Source organism: Alligator sinensis, unplaced genomic scaffold (genome assembly GCF_000455745.1).
Source record: "Alligator sinensis unplaced genomic scaffold, ASM45574v1 scaffold857_2, whole genome shotgun sequence".
In the NCBI taxonomy this organism is placed as follows: domain Eukaryota; kingdom Metazoa; phylum Chordata; order Crocodylia; family Alligatoridae; genus Alligator; species Alligator sinensis.
In genome coordinates this window covers 1,335,737-1,354,487 of record NW_005842261.1, presented here as the reverse complement: position 1 = coordinate 1,354,487, position 18,751 = coordinate 1,335,737, and the positions used below count along the sequence as shown (strand labels likewise).

Below are 18,751 nucleotides of genomic sequence, written 5' to 3'. Positions count from 1 at the left end.
ACTATATATATATATATATATATACACATACATACATACATATTTTACACACACACACATATACACACAAAATATATATATATATACACATACATACATACATTTCACACACACACACAAAATATATATATACACATACATACATTTCACACACAAAATATATATATACACATACATACATTTCACACACACACACACACACACGTATATATCCACACACACATACACATTGATTTATACACACATACATACATACACACACGCACATACATACGTATATATATTACACACACACGTATACATATACACATACACGCACAGAGATAAATATAAAACACACACATATATACACACACACACACATAATCTCAACATATCAGATAGATACAAATAGCTGCAAGTACAGACTGTTTCAAACCAGAACGAGGCAAAATTCTGAAGATGAAAAATATTCACAGAGAGTATTTATTTGCCATCATATTTTATAGACTGCTTGTTTTCTTTTGAAATATGCCCAGATACTTGAGGATTTTTTTTAAAAGGAGGTGAAAATCATATTTGGGAGAGAAAGACACAGAAAGTTTAAAAACTAGTGATACCAGAGTTCTTTGGTAGCTGAACCTTTCGTGGCTGTTATTGAGGCCAGTGGTTCTTGAATAATAATTCAAAGCAACAGCAAATGTCGAGCTTAGCATGAAACCACAACCACACACACACAGGTAGAGCAATGGATGCATCACACAATACTTGTTGACCAAAGACAAAACAGGAAATGGATAAATGACACAGTAGGACAGCTCTGAGGGGGAAAACACACACACACACAAAACCCTACATGCATATTCAAAAAGACCCAACTTCCTTCTGGCCCCCACCCCAACGCCACAACAACGTGACAAGGAAAATGAAGCTGAGGTTACAGAAGAAAGAAGAAAGCCTTTGTCATGTTTTCAAAGCTGTTCTTATGTCGTTTGCGTTAGGGAAGACAACAGTCATTGTGGTGTACCTCTGGCACTGCAGCGTTCTGGCAGAACAGACAGAAAATGTTGAGAGTTTTGAGTAAATTACACATCTGCACGCGCGCACACACACACACACACACACACACTGGAGTCTTGGTTAAAATGAAATATGGAAAACAAGTCTAAGAAAACCTCCTTGTTCTATTTGCAAATGTTTTGCTTGGAGGGTTGTCCCTATTGTGTTTTGAGCTTGTAGGCAGATTACAATAGCGGTTAGACATTCACAACATCAAACAAGATTCATGATAACAGCAAATATTAAAACAGCCTTAAATGCACAGGTGACAATATTGGAAGGATCTAAATTCTCAATCAACCTTAATTTAGTAGAGGTTGGAAGGAAGCTTTTCTCGGAAACAAAGTATCCTGTTGTGGCCTACTGTAGTACATGTTTGCATGTTCCTTTTAAAGTACCTGGTACTGACCACTGTCCTAATTAGACAGACCTGTGCCGTGATGCCCATTGACAATTTCTCTGTTTTTAAAGTCTTGTCTACAGCATTAAGAGAACACCAGTGGAATAATCAAAAGTATAAATGATGTTAGACTGATGATTCAAATTCCTAGAATACATGCTTCAGCTATACTGACTGAGCTCAAGTCAGCTCAACTCTAAAAGCACAAATTATAAAGCAATGAGTTGACATTGCTTCTTAAGTATGTCAGTCCTAGCTAATGATAATGGAATAAGGGGAGAACAAGCAGGGAGCTGGTGAACCAGACGAGCAGTTTGGGCTTGTGGGACTAGATGTTTATTCCAGAAGGAAGAAGAGAGAAATAACTAACAACATAATCATTTAAAATACTGGAGGAGTTCAGACCTCTCGGATATATTTCAGACTGAAAGCAAGAGGTAATGTGTGCCTCTTCATTGTGAAGAGAAATTCCCAACTACAAGAAACAGGTTTTCTTTGTTTCTTTTAAAATTCAGAGACGTTATATGTACAAGGGAACATTTTTGTCTCTTAGGTTGGAGAACACGTGGGCTCATGACAGTAGACTGGGAAATGAAATATGGAACGGCCTCCCCGCAGAATACCAGCTATGCAGACTTCTCCCACGTACAGATGGGTGCCAGACCACATACTAAACTAAGGAGCAAATGGTTAAGTAGATATTTAGGAACCAAACTCTCATTTATTTCAATAGAGTTGGAGCTAAATCTGATGGCACATTTCAGGGTTCCTATATATTCTTAACCTTAGGACAGGAGACATTTTAATTTCATTGTTCCTGGGTAATGTCTGCTTTGAGAAAATATAGGCTTCCCAGCCTCTATGTCCGATGCCTTTGTCCTAGCTTGCCTCTAAAATGGGTTCAAATTTGGATTCAGCTGTAGGAGCACAGGTTTTTTTTTAAGAGCAAACCCCTCATGGGCAAAGCTAAAAACAATTTGCATAACACATTTTAGACATTTCAGAATGTGTTTTCATTTTGTATTCAAATTAAACAAAACTGTCAGAACATTTGTTTACAAATTAATTAACAGCAGATTTCCCCATCAAAGCCATACTTTTCCATTTTGAAATCAGAGGGAGGGAGAGCTGGACTAGCTTGGAGCACTGAAGACCCAGACGGGTTCCTGCTTTGCTTGCTTCAGACCAAAGATCACTGACTAAGGGAGAGCAGGTTCTTGAACCTGGGCCTTCAATCTGCCTTCAAGAGGAAAAACAACGTAAGAGAATCTGTTTCAATCTCTCCTGCAGACTAAACAAGCAAAAACCCTTCCCCAATGAAAATGTCTTTCAAAACATATCTCCAACCTTTTTCATCTTCCGTACATGAACAAATTAAATATCGATTGACCAGACAGATCTACTTGCACCCTCATATCTATATTATCATGCCCCCATTAAACTCTTCCATTTCCTCTCTCTAATCAGGGTTAGCCGGTGGTGCTGTAATTCAGACCTAAGATACATTGAAAAGATCACACGGCCCCTTCCAGCATTATCCCTAACCACAAATAGATGCTTCTCTCTTTTTCATGAGCACTGAAAAGGGGAGAGTCACAGAAGGCCTTTTTGTTTGTGCACATAACCAGCTGAATCATCTTGTAATGAAAACTTGAAGGAGACCTCTGAGCAAAAGGAAACAACTTCACTGTACTCGATCATATCATCATTTCAATTAGCTCCAATTTCAGAGAGTTTGACCCACTTACCCTTCCCCTTTCACCTCCATTATTCAATTTGAGTTTTGGTGGATGGAAGGGAATAGCTGTCTTTTCTCTAAGATGGTAGCAAAGAAAATATTATAGCATGTGCTTCAGAGGACACCATATTTTGGAGCTCAGAAGCTTACAAACTGTTTTGTACTTTCAAGAGTCATCAAAAAGTTGCCTGTGACAAATCCCCTACTCTTGCCAAATCAAGAAAACGGTACCTTGGCTCTGATCTGACTTTTCACACATTCCCAGTGTCAGCAGAAAACTTAGTCAAAGATAAAAAAAATAATTTAGGTCTGTAAAGTGACTTTCTTATGCGTCTTGTGAATACGCCCTTCTCCATCCCATCCACAGCCTAGTCAGCTAGGCAGCCGCATGCAGTCTGACAAGGTTATTTATCTCAGATAATCCAAAAGCCTCTTACCTCAGTCACCTCTTCTGTTAGATAATCACTCAGCTGTGCTGGCTGTAGCAATTCAAAGAGGTCATCGTTGGGTTTCTGCCTAGCTTCTGATCCTGAGCCACAAATGCCTTGGGTTTCTGTTTCAGTAATGCTGACCTCAGTGTGGCTTGCTTCCTGCTGCTTCAACTGACAGTCCTCTCCTGTCTGCTTTAAACAGGTGCTTCTGCTTTTGAGAGATGTGATCTTGGTGGAAAGACAGCTAGGGATGTTGGGGGACGACGCGTGGGAATCTGAACACATAGGTTCTTCTGCGAAAGACTCGAAATCCAGCATGTCGGGCACAGAAATACTAATGTGTCGGTTCAGTGAAGGCCTCTGCCTTCTCTCCACCATTTTGGGAGAACTTCTTTTGGATTTCTTTCCACTGAAATTTTGTAACAAGGGCTTTGTTTTCTGCTTCAGGGATTCCCAGATGGACTGTTTATCCAAATCCATAGCTGCAACGGGGATGCTGCCAGCACTTCTGTTTTCAAAAGTTTTCTGCGATTCATAGGATGGCTAAAACGAATGTAGGAAGAAAAGAAGTCAAGCCTTGAAAACAAATGCATATTGAGAATTACAGTTCATGTCTCAACTAGCCACTTCCAATGGACTTTCTAAATACTGCATTAGTAACCATTTTCCTATATAGTCTCATAGATAGGTGGGATTTTCCAGGGGAGGAAAGTACTTAACTCCACGATGTGACAAAATTGTTAGGAAATGGACCAAACACTATTAAGAGGTGCAAGGGGTAGACAATTTGTTTCCTTCTCTGTCAAAAATGGCAAATTATTCTATTTAGCATCCACTAGATAAATACTATAAACAAAGAGACTTGACTCATGGAAAAGTTGGCATGGGGGGGGGGAAGGCGGGGCAATTTTAGTATCATACCTGGTGTGTCCCCTTTCCAGCCTATCTAAAACTTTCATCATTTCCTTACCTGGTTCAGCATACCACTTCTAAAGCACCACACAAGGACTGCTCTTCATCAGGTAGGTTACATTAATCACATTATCCAGAGCCTCCACCTAAGATATTCTAGAAACACTGACTCTGAACAATACACAGTTAACTACTTTCCGTATACTTGCTACCATCAATGAAAGCCCCACATCAGTTATTCTTTGGAGGAGCCTGCTTTGACAGTTTTAACCATCAGGAGTTATAAAAGCCAAGGTACCCGTACACACAGAACATGAGTTTTCAAGATATGACCTAAATTAGAGTAGGATATCTACTTCTGTCTCCAATCACATATCCTCTGAAGGCCTAATCCTGCTACCCATCCCATGGCCATCAAAGAGACTATTCACTTGAATACCAATTCATGGGAGCATAGGTTGGCAAAAACAAGTCCACTAAGAAGAAGGAAATTCAAATAGGTATCAAATACCTGTGAAGTTGAGAGCAGTTAGTTCTGCCACGGCATATTTTTGCAGATAAAAGGCCACATACTTAATGGACCCTACAGTGTAAATGCTAGGGTTTTTAAACAAAGTAAGCTGAATACTTACCACATCTACAACCTAATAACCAACATGCCACCATCCTACCTTGTAAACTCTGTTCTTTCCAGTTAAATCTTAGGGTTTGTCTGAAGTTCGGTAACTTTTCTCATTGTAGCTTATGTAGATAACCCTAAAATGGTTTAAATTATCCAGCTAAAGTACTGCTGGAAGTTTAGCAACAACACACATCTCAATCAAGCTTGGCACTTGAATGGGATTTGCAAGATGGTTCTATGGCTATATTACTAGCAGTGTCTGGGCTGGCTAGTTTCAAGCTAGTACAAGAATATCAAATGAGCCCTAATCAGAAAAACACATATAGTGTAGACAAGCTTGATCCAGAGCTGCCTAAAGTTAATGAGAATTTTAATGAGTTTTGGATGAGGCATTTATTGAATCACTTTTCCTCTTGCCTTGCATCATCCACCATGTCAGTGACATGAGCTTCAATCACACACAAGGTTTTCAAGAGACTGGACTGATCAGGAACGATTTAGGAATCACTGCATTTGTGCAGAGGATTTGAGCAGAAGACCCTTGAGGTCCCTCCCAGCCCTACCAATCTGTGATTCCAACCCACAGGTCTTTTTGAACATACTTCCACGCCAGCTCTTACTTACATAGGTCTCTTTTTATTTGATCAAGACCCGTTTCTACTATGCCATCTGCCAGTGACTATATGGAAAGGGTAGGGGACAGCTGAGGCACACTAACTATTGTGTGTTTTTTGCAGATAAAAAAAAAAAAACCCTACAAAAATGGCGCTTGCATGCATAAAAATCCATACCAGATGACCTTCTAACCTATGCTACAGCAAATGTAGAAATTCTAGGTGTGGTGAAAAAAATTCCTTTAGTAAGGTTCTTTAACTTTTTACAATGCAGGATTTCACACTAGATGATCCGGCCTTAGAAATCTATGAACTGATAGAAGAAGGCATATCTTTATATGCTAAGAATTTATTTCTTCCTCCATGTAGCTCTTCAGGCAGAGACTGTTTTTTTCCATAGGCAGACACTGTTTTTCTCCGGGTTGTGCTTAGCACAACTGGGCCATGATCCCAAATGTGGCCTCTTGGCACTAAGGTATGATTACTAGTAAGAAGCCAAGTCATTTAATTCAAGTCTTATTGTTTGGAATTAAACACTCTAGTCCAGCTTGGGCTGTTACCCAAATGATTCAACTCTGGAAAACAAAACCAATCCTATAAACACTTCCTGGACAGACTTTAAAACCAGCCAGAAAAGCTCCATCTACTCCAGAGGTTTGGTTTGTGAGCAAAGAAAACAAGAAAATTGTGTAAATGCCCTGAAACACTGCTTACATAAGTCCGTTATAGCACCTGATCCATAGCTTGTTGAGGTCTATTGGAAAGTCTCTGTTGGCTCCAGTAGGTTTTGGATTAGACCCCTAAGTGGACAAGTCAGTACCAGTATCTAGTCTCTCAGCATTTCCCTTGCAGTGCAGATCTTTTGGGAGGATCTACTTTCATTACATAACTTATTTTTAAAGTAATCAAGCAGGAACATGGTTTCCTCTAAGGGTGGTCCATCATGGAAACAAAGAATCCAAGCCAGCATTAAACCACTACTCCATGGGCATGTCTACATGAGATGCTACTGCACAGAAGCTCATTGCTATTGTGCAATAAGTAGTGGTGGCAGGCACTAACTGTGATGCAAAGCTACTGGGCAGTACTAACGAGCTACTTCACATTCGCTTGTTGCTATTGTGCAGTACCATCTAAAAAAACTGTGCGGGGATGCTACTGCGCAGTAATGCCAGTTACTGCGCAGTCATTTAGTACTTGCTGAGCCTAATGTAAGTACTAAATGACTGTGCAGTAACAACTGTGCAGCCCACCACTCATATAGACACAGCCACTGTGTTAGAAAAATATATTCACCACATCCTAATAAAATAAAGTGTCCAAATATATTGGATCTTGTAAGGTCCCCAGGTATAAGAGGAGCTTAATAAAGAAATTAAATTGCAAAGAAGCTTAAATTGCAAAGATTTTAAATTGCAAAGAAAATTAATGGGTATTTCTTGGGAAAAATATGCTTTTTGCCACATACATCAGAGTGGGTAAAACCCAGATAAACACTTTTACATATTTATGTTTTTGCTTGTGTTTTCCTCCCTGCCCACATCGACATTTTCAAAACATTAAACAAAATTGATACTAATCAGAAAGCAAATAATAAGAATCCCTTCCATTCATGCTTTCTAATCGAATCCTATGATAAGTGAGTGGAGGTTTCAGGGGAAGAGGGGAAAAGCTACCTTGTAGTTTTGGAACATCTTTGGGTAGAACTGTTGCCTTTGGGATTAAACGTTTAGACATCCTCAAGCAAACAAAAGAGAGAGAAAATTAAAATGCATTCACCTGTGGTATTTGCATCTTAAGAAGGCGATTTAAAAAGACAGCACTGTTGATAGAAGTATCTTCATAAAAGTAGAGAAGGAGCTGGTTGCAATCAACAGTGAAACCACCACCATAATTCTGCAAAGAGAATACAGCCACGTCATCCTGCAGTCTTTAAGAAAAAAGAGCTGATCAAACTATCAGGCTGAAATCTTTACAGTTTTGAATATATACCAAAGTGTTTCTTAGTATATATACATAAGTGCTAAGAATTTACAGAAATACTGATGGAATCGGTCGTGGTATCTTTAATTTGTAAAAAATGTATATGCAAGGTTTACTAGTAAATGCTTGTTAAATGTTCAACTTAACCATGAAAGGCCAATAACCAAACACATGATAGAACAGTTGCCGAATCTTTGAACTCCAAGATAAATACAAGACATTTAAACTCAAAAGAGAAAACAATTCATCTGCAAAGCAGTCTGCTCATATGCTTCCCTAATTGGAACAGGTTTAAAGCACTTTCACAGCCAGTTTCTTCCTTGATTACATTAACATGTTTATGGCCAGCTCTGCAGTGATTCAACACCATACGAACAGCAAGGGCTTGCCAATACACACAATGTTGTTATGCTGCTTAAATTATAACAGTATATACTGAAAATTGTATAACCCTCCCCTCCTCCTCTGCCCCCCAGAAATTAGCACATCTCATATATGTACTTGTTACGTACTTATATACTATGGAAAGGATAATAAGGTACACCGATATAAAGTACTTTTTACGCTAGCATAAATTGCTGTATCCACAGGTTGTGCCAGTGTATTTCATTGAAAATAAATTCCTACTCCCAACTCAAAAAGTTATATGCAGGTACAATACCCACATGCAGCCATGGCCCAAATCAATTTGGCCTCACTATGCCCCTGTCAGGTAGGAAGAATTATGTGTGCATCAGAGCTGAGGAACTGAAGTACACAGAGACTGTAGGCCAAAACGTCCAAGCTGCTGAGTGCCCACAGATCTAACTGAACTCATGCACTTTGGGGAAGGGAGAAAAAGAAAACAGCATGCCCTCAATTACTTGCACAAGGATGCAGAGAAGAAGTCCATGACACAAACAGAAACTGAGTCCATATTCAAGCCCCAGTGCTGTGTTTTCAACAGAGGACCTCATACTGCACTGCTTTCTGTTGACAGTTGCTATTTAAAAACCTCTATCCCCCTTTTCAAAGCATTATATAACTTGGCAACACCATAATTTACCAGGTTAGATATACCATACCATAAAATACTACCACTGAGTTGAGTTTCACAATTTGTCTCCTTCAAGTGTTTTCTGCTTCTGCTAGCCTCATACACATGCACTTAATTCTAACAAAACCAAATGTTAATAACAATAGGACCAGCTCATCATATCTGCTTCCCAAGGCTTTTCAAAGAACAGGGTTTTCTATTCCCTTCCCGCTATGTTCCTCCCCCTGCCTTCCTGACTAGTCACCATAGCCCCTCGTTGGCTTGTTTCTGTTTTGTTACCCAAAAGGCATTTCCTGGCAGGGTTCCCATGATAAAGAACAGAACCCAGGAGGTACCATTTGTACAATACAACCCTCTGATTAAAAGCCCTTGGATCATAAGCCCTTATTCTTACTTAGAGGCATCATACCCATTTTACAACAGTATGGATGGAGCACCATCCTTCCTAACCTATAAAGAGCTAGACAATACAACCACAATAAAAACAGAGGTACTTTAAAAAAGGGGGGTGGGAGCGGGGGGGGAACTGCACTCTTCCCATATCTGACATGCTGATCTAGACACCACTGTGTTTGGGGGGTTTCCCTTATGTCAGAATACCCCAAGGAATGTTAAACATGCATGTGCACACACACACACACACACACACACACACACACACAAACCTGCATGCACACCCACGTGCACACATACCATAGTTATAAAGCAAATAATAGTCTGGTATTAGAGGCCACAGTCAACTTAGGTAAAGTTTGGGTTTGGGTATCAAATTCACTAACCGACAGTGATGGTAACTGCCCACATTTTTTCATCTGTTTCTCTCAACAACAACAAAATTATCTAAAATCACCAGAATGGCCAGAGGTCTGCAGCCTAGATGACGTGGGTCGCAGCAGTGAAAGCTCATCCAGGGAACAGGAATAAAGGAGATTAACTCAGCACCATCTCACTACAAGTCTGTGTTCCAGTCATTAACAACCTTCCAAGGGAAGTCATTGGTCTTGCAGAACGGCATAAATATGTACATTTATTTTAATTAGTGACTACTGTAAGCCACAGCAAATTCAAAACTAAAGCACATTGGATTCATCCTGCCTTTACTTCCTCCAATTTGTTTTCCCCTTTACTTTTGCTCATACTGTTTATCTGATAAACTTTATCATCACCACTACCACCGCTTTTAAACAAGACAGCAACAAACTCTCCTTTCCTCACAAGTTCAGTCTTATCCTTGGTGTATCTGTTGTTCTTTGTGTATACATGTCTCACCACAGATCCAAAATGTTTGCTGTCTTGAGGCAAATTTCAGCTGTTTGTACTAACAGCACCTCCAAATTATTCGAATATTAAGCCACCAGATTTATCCCATGAAACATGCACTGTGCCAGATTCTCAGTCCAATGATGGCCTTTTTGTTCTTTTTTTGCATTAAGGATATATTATAGCAAGGAGTTTCACAGGCTAATTTACATGTAAGAATATTTTTCTGGTATCAAATTTAGCTCTGTTGCTTTTCAATTTATTTGTCCTCTTGTTCTTGTATTTATAAAAAAAAAAAAAAGGGTAAATAGCAGGGCTGTGTGAAGCTTCGATTCAGCGGATATTCGGCCCAGATTCAGTGGCCAAATCTCTGAATCCTAATCGAATCAGAGGACCCTTTAATCTCTCTGAATCGAATTGGAACCCGCCCCCTAGCCCCCAATGGATTCAGAGAGATTCGGAGATTCGGACATAGACACAGCTTTAAAGTTTCTTCTACATACCTCTAGGTAGCAGGTGGCTTGTGAGCGCTGAGATGCTGGGGCGCATGGAGTGTCCCACAGGAGCATGGGGCCTCCCCAGCACGCTCAGCAGCAGACCCAGAAGTGGACCAAAAGCACTTCCAGTCCACTTCTGGGTCCGCCGGGGGCACGCAGGAAGGTACGCTAATCGCCAAGCCTGGAGTGTGCGGGGGACCCCTACCACGTGCTCTCCGACGGACCCAGAAGTGGACTGGAAGTACTTCTGGTCCACTTCCAGGTTCGCCACTGAGCACATGGAGGCCCCCCCCCCACCCCCCCCGTCCTCCTGTGGGATGCTCCATCCACCCCACCAGCGTTCATGAGCCGTGCTAGTACCTCAAGGAATGTAGAAAAAACTTTTAAAGATATGTCTATGTCTGAATCGCTGATTCTCTGAATCAGCATCTAATCTTCGGATTTGGATTTGGCCGAATCAAATCAGGCACAGTGATCTGAATCAACTAACTGAATCCCTGTCCCTGATTCGGGCCAAATCTGAATCATATAGGGCCCACTTCACACATGCCTAGTAAATAGGACTACCTTATCTTTATGCTATTCATTATTTTAATAGACACATATCAGACTCCTTCTCATTCATGTCTCTAAAACAGTCCCAATCTTTTCTCTTCCTTAAATGAAGAGGACTTTCCATGGATTCAGTAATTGTTGGTACCTGGATCTGAACCCCCTCTAGTTTTATATATAGTCTCACACACAGAGAGAATGAATGTAGTACTCTAGGTCACAATTTTCCATCAACTGATATAAAATTATTCATAATATTTCTTTTCCCATTCATGAACCACAGTAGCACTATTATGTCAAGATTTTTGGCTGGCTAATTGATTTTGTTTGATCTCAATGGTGGAAAATTGTCCCACTCCCCAGGCTTTTAGTAAATAGTGGTAGCTTCTAACAACTTTAACTTAAAGTTAACCAGCCCAGTGTGTCACCAGACACTGTGTTTAACAAGTCAGGTACTCCTATGGTGCCTATCTAGTACTAAAATAAATAACTCTCTCATACAAGTGTTGCTACTTACCTGGGCAATTCCAGCATGAAATCCTTCATTCGATTACCTTTTGGTTTGATCAACTACCATCTCACAGTCCTATTAGGAAAACATGGGGCAACCCACTGTTAACTTTAACCCATGAAGGCAGAGGAGAGTGGGGGGGGGGGTGGAAATCAATCATTCACTTCCAATCAAACTTCTGTTTTTTCACTTGATTCTTAATGTTTGTTACTTGGTTATTTAGCTTCCTTGCAAACCTCTCATTAAAAGTTTTGTGAAAAGGTTCTTTGACTGTCCAGAGAAACTATGTAAACCAACTCTCTCTAATCTACCATTCAACTGAAACATTTTAAAACTAAATTCACCATGCAAAGTATTTGGAGACTCTCAGACAGACACTGCAGAAAGAATTAAGTGTTATTAAATAAGTTGGGCTAGAGATATATGCTGTGACGCATCATTATTCACGAACCCAGTATCTTTTTTTTTCAGTTTAAGTGAGGGTCTCCCCCATTTCAAGAATATTATCTGATAAAGTGAGTATTAAGCATATACTTACAACACAGCATGCTCAAATATTACCCAGCAAGGCTTTTAAGAAATTCCCTCAAAACAGTAAAGTACACATGCATGCCACTGAGAATACAAACACCACTATTACACTTTTCATAAATCTTCTAACTGTGTATGCAACTTGCTTATCCAATGAAAGTACAAAATCAGGGATCAACTTGCATACCAGTCTTCTGTAAGTGCATGGTTAAGTGAGTATCTTTTCCGCTGCAACACTACTCATCATTCATAACAATCCCTGTTTATTAGTAGCTGGAAGTGTCCAACAAGCATTTCTTAATGATTTGGATGCTGGCATAGAAAGCTTCTTGAGCAAGTTTGCAGATGACACCAGACTGGGAAGGATTGTGAACATGTTGGACGATGCAGGAACAATTCAGAAGGATCTCAACAGATTGGAAAGTGGGCCTAGAGCTAACTGGATGAAGTTCAATATAGACAAATGCAAGGTGCTACCGCTTGGGGTAATGATAAAACATACTAATACAAACTGTGTGACATCTGGCCAGACGGTAGCTCTGTGGAAAAGGACTTGGGAGTCTTGGTGAGTCTGTAGTGTAATGTAACTGCGCAAAAGGCCAAGGCAGTTTTGGGCTGTATCAACAGAAGCATTAAGTGCAGGGCACAGGAGGTTACAATGCCTCTCTACTAGACACTGATTAGGCCTCCTCTGGAGTATTGCATGAAGTTCTGGGCTCCACATTTTAAAAAGGACATGGAGAAGTTAGAGCAGGTACAGAGGCAGGCAACAAAAACTATCAAGGGCTTGGAAGGCAAGTCACATGAGGAGAGGCTAAAGGAGCTAGGCATGTTCACCTTGCAGAAAAGACACTTAAGAGGGGACATGATATCAGTCTTCAAGAAATTAAGAAACTGCCATAAAGAAAAAAGGGAAAGCGCTTTTTCTCTCTTGCTGCAGAAAGGAGGACAGGGACCAATGGCTTGAAGTTGTAACAAAGTAAATTTAAATTGAACAGCCGAAACAATTTCTTTGCTGTAAGAAAAGTGAGGCAGTGGAATAGACTGCCTAGGGAAGTTGTGGAGATGTTCAAGAAGAGGTTGGACAGTCACTGGTCGGGAAGTATCTAGGCGTAGTTATGCCCATTTTCTACCATGACTATTCCCCTTTCTTCTGGGCTTTGCTGGTTGCTCCTCCCCCACCCTCCCAATACACACATTTCTGCTATATATGTCAGGGTGTTTTTAAGCCTGCCCAGAGGCATTGGGTGTTGGCTACAGTTAAGGCGGAGGACTCGAACTGGGGTGAGCCAATTCTTCTGCCAGGAGCAAAGCCAGAGGTTTCTGGCTAGAGGGTCTTGCCCCTCCACTTAGGGTCAGACTGATTGCCATATTTGAGGTCAGGAAGGAATTTTACCCCATCCTGGGCACAGGACCCCTTCCTCTATAGTGGGGGGGGGTCCTCTGCTCAGGACCTCTTGAGTGTATATTGACAACATTTTATAGAAGCAGGACATTGGCTACCGTAGCTCCTCTGCTTTACCTGCGGCAGGTTAGGACGTTAGGTCTGTGTTGTGTCAGGGCAAAGGGTAGAGTTTAGATTAGGATTATATGGGATGGTTTGGATAGGGGCAATCCTGCCTCAGGAAAGGGCTTGGGCTAGATGAGTGTTTCTCAACCCATGGGTCGCGATCCAGAAGTGAGTCACAAGAATATATGAAAGGGTTGTGAATAAACTTTAAGAAAGGATTAACAAAATGCATTCACCTTTAAAGGAGAAAAATGTGGAAAACGGCGGCTTTTCCCTTGCAGGTTGGCAGAGTTCCAGCCTGCGAGGGGCTGCTTGGTCCCCACCATGCTCCCCCCTTCACACCCCACATGTCCACCTGGGGCTGGAGGCAGGGGGCAGCGGGTCGGGAGCGGCCATTGATGTTTACAAATCGATCCTGGTACAAAAAAAAGGTTGAGAACCACTGGACTAATGACCCCTGAGGTCCCTTCCAGCCCCACTTCTCTATGACTAAGTGCCAAATAGAGGCTATTAGAGACGTGTTCTTCATTCACATCTGTCTTAACAACGGATCAGACAGGATAGCACAGAATGGCACGTAAGTCAGTACAGCCCTCGTTATGAAAGCTGGAGAACTTCAGGCTTCAGTTGAACAGGATATGTATCCCTGTTTCTGCCATCAGTAACACTAGCCTAGATGCCCCAACATAATCCTTTAATTGAAGCAAAGAACACTGCATCAGCTCTACTTGCATCGTTTTCAAACAAGAAGTTACATGCATGCAAACAGTGGCCTGTCTATACTAGGAGGGGGGACTTGTGTAAGCAGGCTGGTTTCTAATACAATAATGGCAAATCCAGTTTAAATGGCATTTGCCATGAACTGGCTGCAGAACAACTGGGTGGTAAGGGTGGTTATAAACTAAACAGACCACATTAAGCTCACCAGATTTTTCCCATCACTGCTTACACAACTTCAGTCTACTAGAGACCATTATTGCTCCTGACAAAGTAATTTTGGAGACAAAAAGCCTTGTGTGCTTTTATTTTACCACCCTGTTTCTGAGAGCCTAATATCTTTGCGATAATTCACCCCAGTTGAAAGGATTATGCAAATACACTTAAAACAAAGCAAAGGAGGCCTCTATTTGCATTCAAGTTTTTCAGTTTATGCTTAAGTATTCAAATTCAGTGCCACTTACACATGAAGTTCAGAAGGAAATCACAGACCGCAGATTCCAATAGGGTAAGGATGTATGCATCTCTGATGTAGTTAACTATAAAGTGCAAATCTACCCTGGCTTCTGCCAAAGGATTTCATCCAATGGACTACTGCCTCCTTCAATCATTTTTACTTCCTGCACCAAACAGATTGATGCTAACATGAAACACTGATTTAAATGGGTCTGCAGCCATAGATCTTTTGTTCTGTGATCTCATAAGCTAAGCATAGTGGACAGAAGACCTAAAATAAATACTTCATTGCTCCAAGCAATGCTTACTCTTTTCTTGCTGTGGGGGGTCTTCACTGCATGCTGCTTCTCATAGATTCATAGGTGTTAGGGTCGGAAGGGACCTCAATAGATCATCGAGTCCAACCCCCTGCATAGGCAGGAAAGAGCGCTGGGTCTAGATGACCCCAGCTAGATGCTTATCTAACCTCCTCTTGAAGACCCCCAACCTCCTCTTGAAGACCCCCATTAGTACAGCTAGGCTACTTCCAGTTCCCAGGATGGCTTTTGAGAGCTAACTCAGGTATCTTTATGTGAATTAAAATTGAGCAAGTGCCTTAGGTTGCTATGACAGGGCAGCTGCAGGTGCAGAGCGCTGCTCAAAGTCTAGCTATGCAAGGATATAAAATGCTCCATGGGACTTTGTACAGCAGGATGGGCGTAAGCATCTTGGCCAAATTCCAGCCCTAACAACGACGCTGTGCCTTTCCCAATCACTCCTGCAGTTTCAGTCAAAGCTTTCTCTTTGTAAATGTGTATGTAGCAGCAAAAGCATGCTGGGATCCTGTAGCCAGAAAAAGTGGGGGGAGGAAAGAACGTTAAATCATGTAGACTATTCCCTTTGGGTTTGGCCCACACCCATCCCACTGAGTTAGCATGTTGCAAGTCAAAGGTTTCACAAAAGAGAGTCCGTATATGCTTCAGTGCTTGAGTGAAAATCATATGAGCAAGAGAAACAGGTCTTCCGCCTGTTCATGTTATCAGAAACAGATCTACAGAAGAATGCTGTAATAGGAACAACATGGAGACAAATACTAATCTTAACAAAAAATATGGTTATTCTAGACAACTCACACAGGTAACGGAAGAATACGACTGATTCTTATGTCTTTGTTCTATTCAAATCCTCTGCAGAGACCTGGTTATTTAGGCCCTGGGGTTTGGGTTTTTTTTCTTTTAAGTTTGTAATAGCAAGCTGCGTGTTTCAGAAGTGTGTGAAACGCACGCACATTCTCTGCGGCTCGGACGAGGAAGAGGAAGGAAGAAGCTCTAACTCCTTGGAGAATCCATGACGCAATCTGGAGCATTTGTTTTTCATTGCACGTACCAGCAGACAGGAACAACAAGCAAGAACCAAGTGCTACAGGCACCTCAGAATAGCAACTGGTAGTGAAAGTTAATGAAAGAATATGCACCTGCCTCTGACCTGGGGAGATATAACTTTCACTTCTTGCATTTCATTCTAAAACAAGAGAAAACGTGTTGCCATATATACTTTCTCACCACCCAGTCTGCTCCCCCACACCAGAGGGTAGGAAAAACGTGTCTCCTGATTGTAGTGGTATAAGCCAGAAGGCACTATTCATTTTGTACTGTTTACCTAACTTCAGGGCTCACATCAGATTGCATATTCAGATCCTATCATCCCATACAAAGAAACCACACAATCAGACTTGCCAAGCGTCTCATGAGTCCTATGGCATACGTGCACGCAAGCCTTACCTCACATCCCTGAAGCCCCAGATTAATGTCACACTCTCAGTGAGGTTCTCGGAAAGCAGAGGGTATTGAGATGCAGATGGTCCTCCTGTTCACCACTCAGTCAACGCATCACCTGTTGAGTAGGAGTTGGCAGCTAGGCAGCCTCTGTGCTTTCCCCTTCTGCTCCCTCCTGGCACGGGCTCACAGCTCCCAGGTGTGTGCAGCCCCCCCCCCAGAGAGTATGGCAAGCACTCAATAGGCACAAGGAGAGGAAAAGGGAGGGGAAGGGAGGGAGGGACGGGAAGGTGAGAAAGCAAAGGAGGAGATGCATGGAGACTGAAGCAGAGCTAAGAGTGGGGCTGGAGCTTTTGGAGGAAGACTAGGGAAGGCCAGGAGTTTGTGGTGGAGTATCAAGTCTTATCAGGAACAGAAGAGGGGTCACAAATCAAAGTAACAAAATGGTGCTAGAGTAGGGATGGACAAAATACAGCCCGCAGGCCGAATCCAGCCCACCAACAGACTTTAGCTGTTGTACAAACAGCAGCTTATGCAATGGTGTCGACGAGGAGTGCTGCTAGGGCCTCTGCCCGGAGGGCCATGCCTAATCGGGGCTGGTCTGAGGCCTTCACCCAGACTGAGCCCATGGCGGAGCTGGTGTCCCCCTGCCTCCTAGCCTGCGGGGCATCCCCAGCAGAGCCGGGGGGTGGGCAGAGATTGAGGGCCCCCACACCTATCTGGCAGGTGCCCATCTTAGGGCCCTGGAGGCACAGGTGAAGGAGCTCCAGGAGGAGGTTGGCAGGCTGAGGGGTATCAGGGAGGCGGAGGAGGAAATTAACAGTTATTTCCTTTCCCTGCAGGACCAGACACCCAAGGAAGAAGCACCCCGGGGAGTGTCCTCTACAGCAGAGTGGCAGACGGTCACATCCAGGACCAGAGCTGCTCACAGTAAACCGGTACCAGTTCCTCCAGTCCAACTGGTGAACAGGTACGCGGCCCTGGCGACCCTGTAGGTGATGGAAGGAGAGGAGGAAACCTCTGGGCAGGAACCAACGCCACATTCTCCACACTCCAGACAGGTCAAGAGATCCAAGCAGACCCAGAGGAGGAGGCGTCGAGTGATCGTCATAGGCGACTCCATCCTGAGAGGTACGGAAGGACTCATCTGCCGCCAGGACCCCTCAACACGAGAGGCCTACTGCCTACCCGGGGCAAAGATTTGGGATGTGACGGGAATAATCCAGGCCAGGATTAAGCCCACCGATTACTACCGCATGGTCCTAGTCCATGTGGGTACTAATGATGTGGCCAGGAGAAGCCCCGATCACCTGATGACGGACTACCATGCTCTGGGCGGCGTGCTGAGGGAGATCGGTGCACAGGTGGTATTCTCTTCTGTCCTACCAGTGAGCGGACGCGGAAGACGGCACGAGAACTGCATTAGAGAGACCAATCGGCAGCTTTGGCAATGGTGTCTCGAGGCAGGCTTCGGCTTCCAGGACAACGACCCACACATCACGACGAGGGACATGCTCAGTTGGGATGGGCTTCACCTGTCCCCCAAAGGTAAGCGTGTGTTCTCTTCTAGGTTGGCGGATCTCCTCTGGCGGGCTTTAAACTAGGCTCGTCGGGGGGAAGGGAAGATGAGGGCGGGGGAAGCTGTGGACCACCAAACCATGTGGCACCCAGAAGGACAGCCCAACCTGAAGAAGGAGAACATCAGGAACCTGCAATCCATGGGGCGGCCAGCAATACAGCACAGGTAAGCAATAAAGAGCCCTTTGGGAATCGGAGCTGAGAGGCAAAAAAGGCACCAGTCACAGGGCTCAAGTGCCTATATACTAATGCTAGGAGCATGGGGAACAAAAGCAGGATGAACTAGCACTCCTACTTGCAGAAAACACCTATGACTTAGTAGGGCTAACAGAAACCTGGTGGGATTCATCCCACGAATGGGTGGTACATATTGAGGGTTATAGGCTGTACAGAAAGGACAGGGTGGGGAAGAAAGGGGGAGGGGTTGCGCTCTATGTCAATGAGCAATATACTTCGACCCTCATCAAGATGGAATCGAAGGAGGAGAAAGTAGAAGGATTGTGGGTGAAGTTACATGGGGGGCAAGGAGAAAGGGATTCGGTGGTAGGGGTCTGCTACAGACCCCCGCACCAAGGGGAAGAACTAGATTTGGGGCTCCTGAGGCAGCTCTC

At 42.9% G+C, this 18,751-nt stretch overlaps 1 protein-coding gene across 1 annotated transcript in view; it reads right to left on the bottom strand.

Moving 5' to 3' along the window:
* Nucleotides 1-18,751, bottom strand: part of MCTP2 (multiple C2 and transmembrane domain containing 2) — a 173,000-nt gene that overhangs the window by 131,839 nt on the left and 22,410 nt on the right. The window contains exons 2-3 of the mRNA XM_006027694.3: nt 7,535-7,651; nt 3,614-4,150 (exon numbers count right to left, since the gene is read on the bottom strand). Coding sequence (XP_006027756.2) covers nt 3,614-4,150; nt 7,535-7,549 — 552 coding nt within the window. The 5' untranslated portion in view covers nt 7,550-7,651. The remainder of the gene's footprint in view (nt 1-3,613; nt 4,151-7,534; nt 7,652-18,751) is intronic.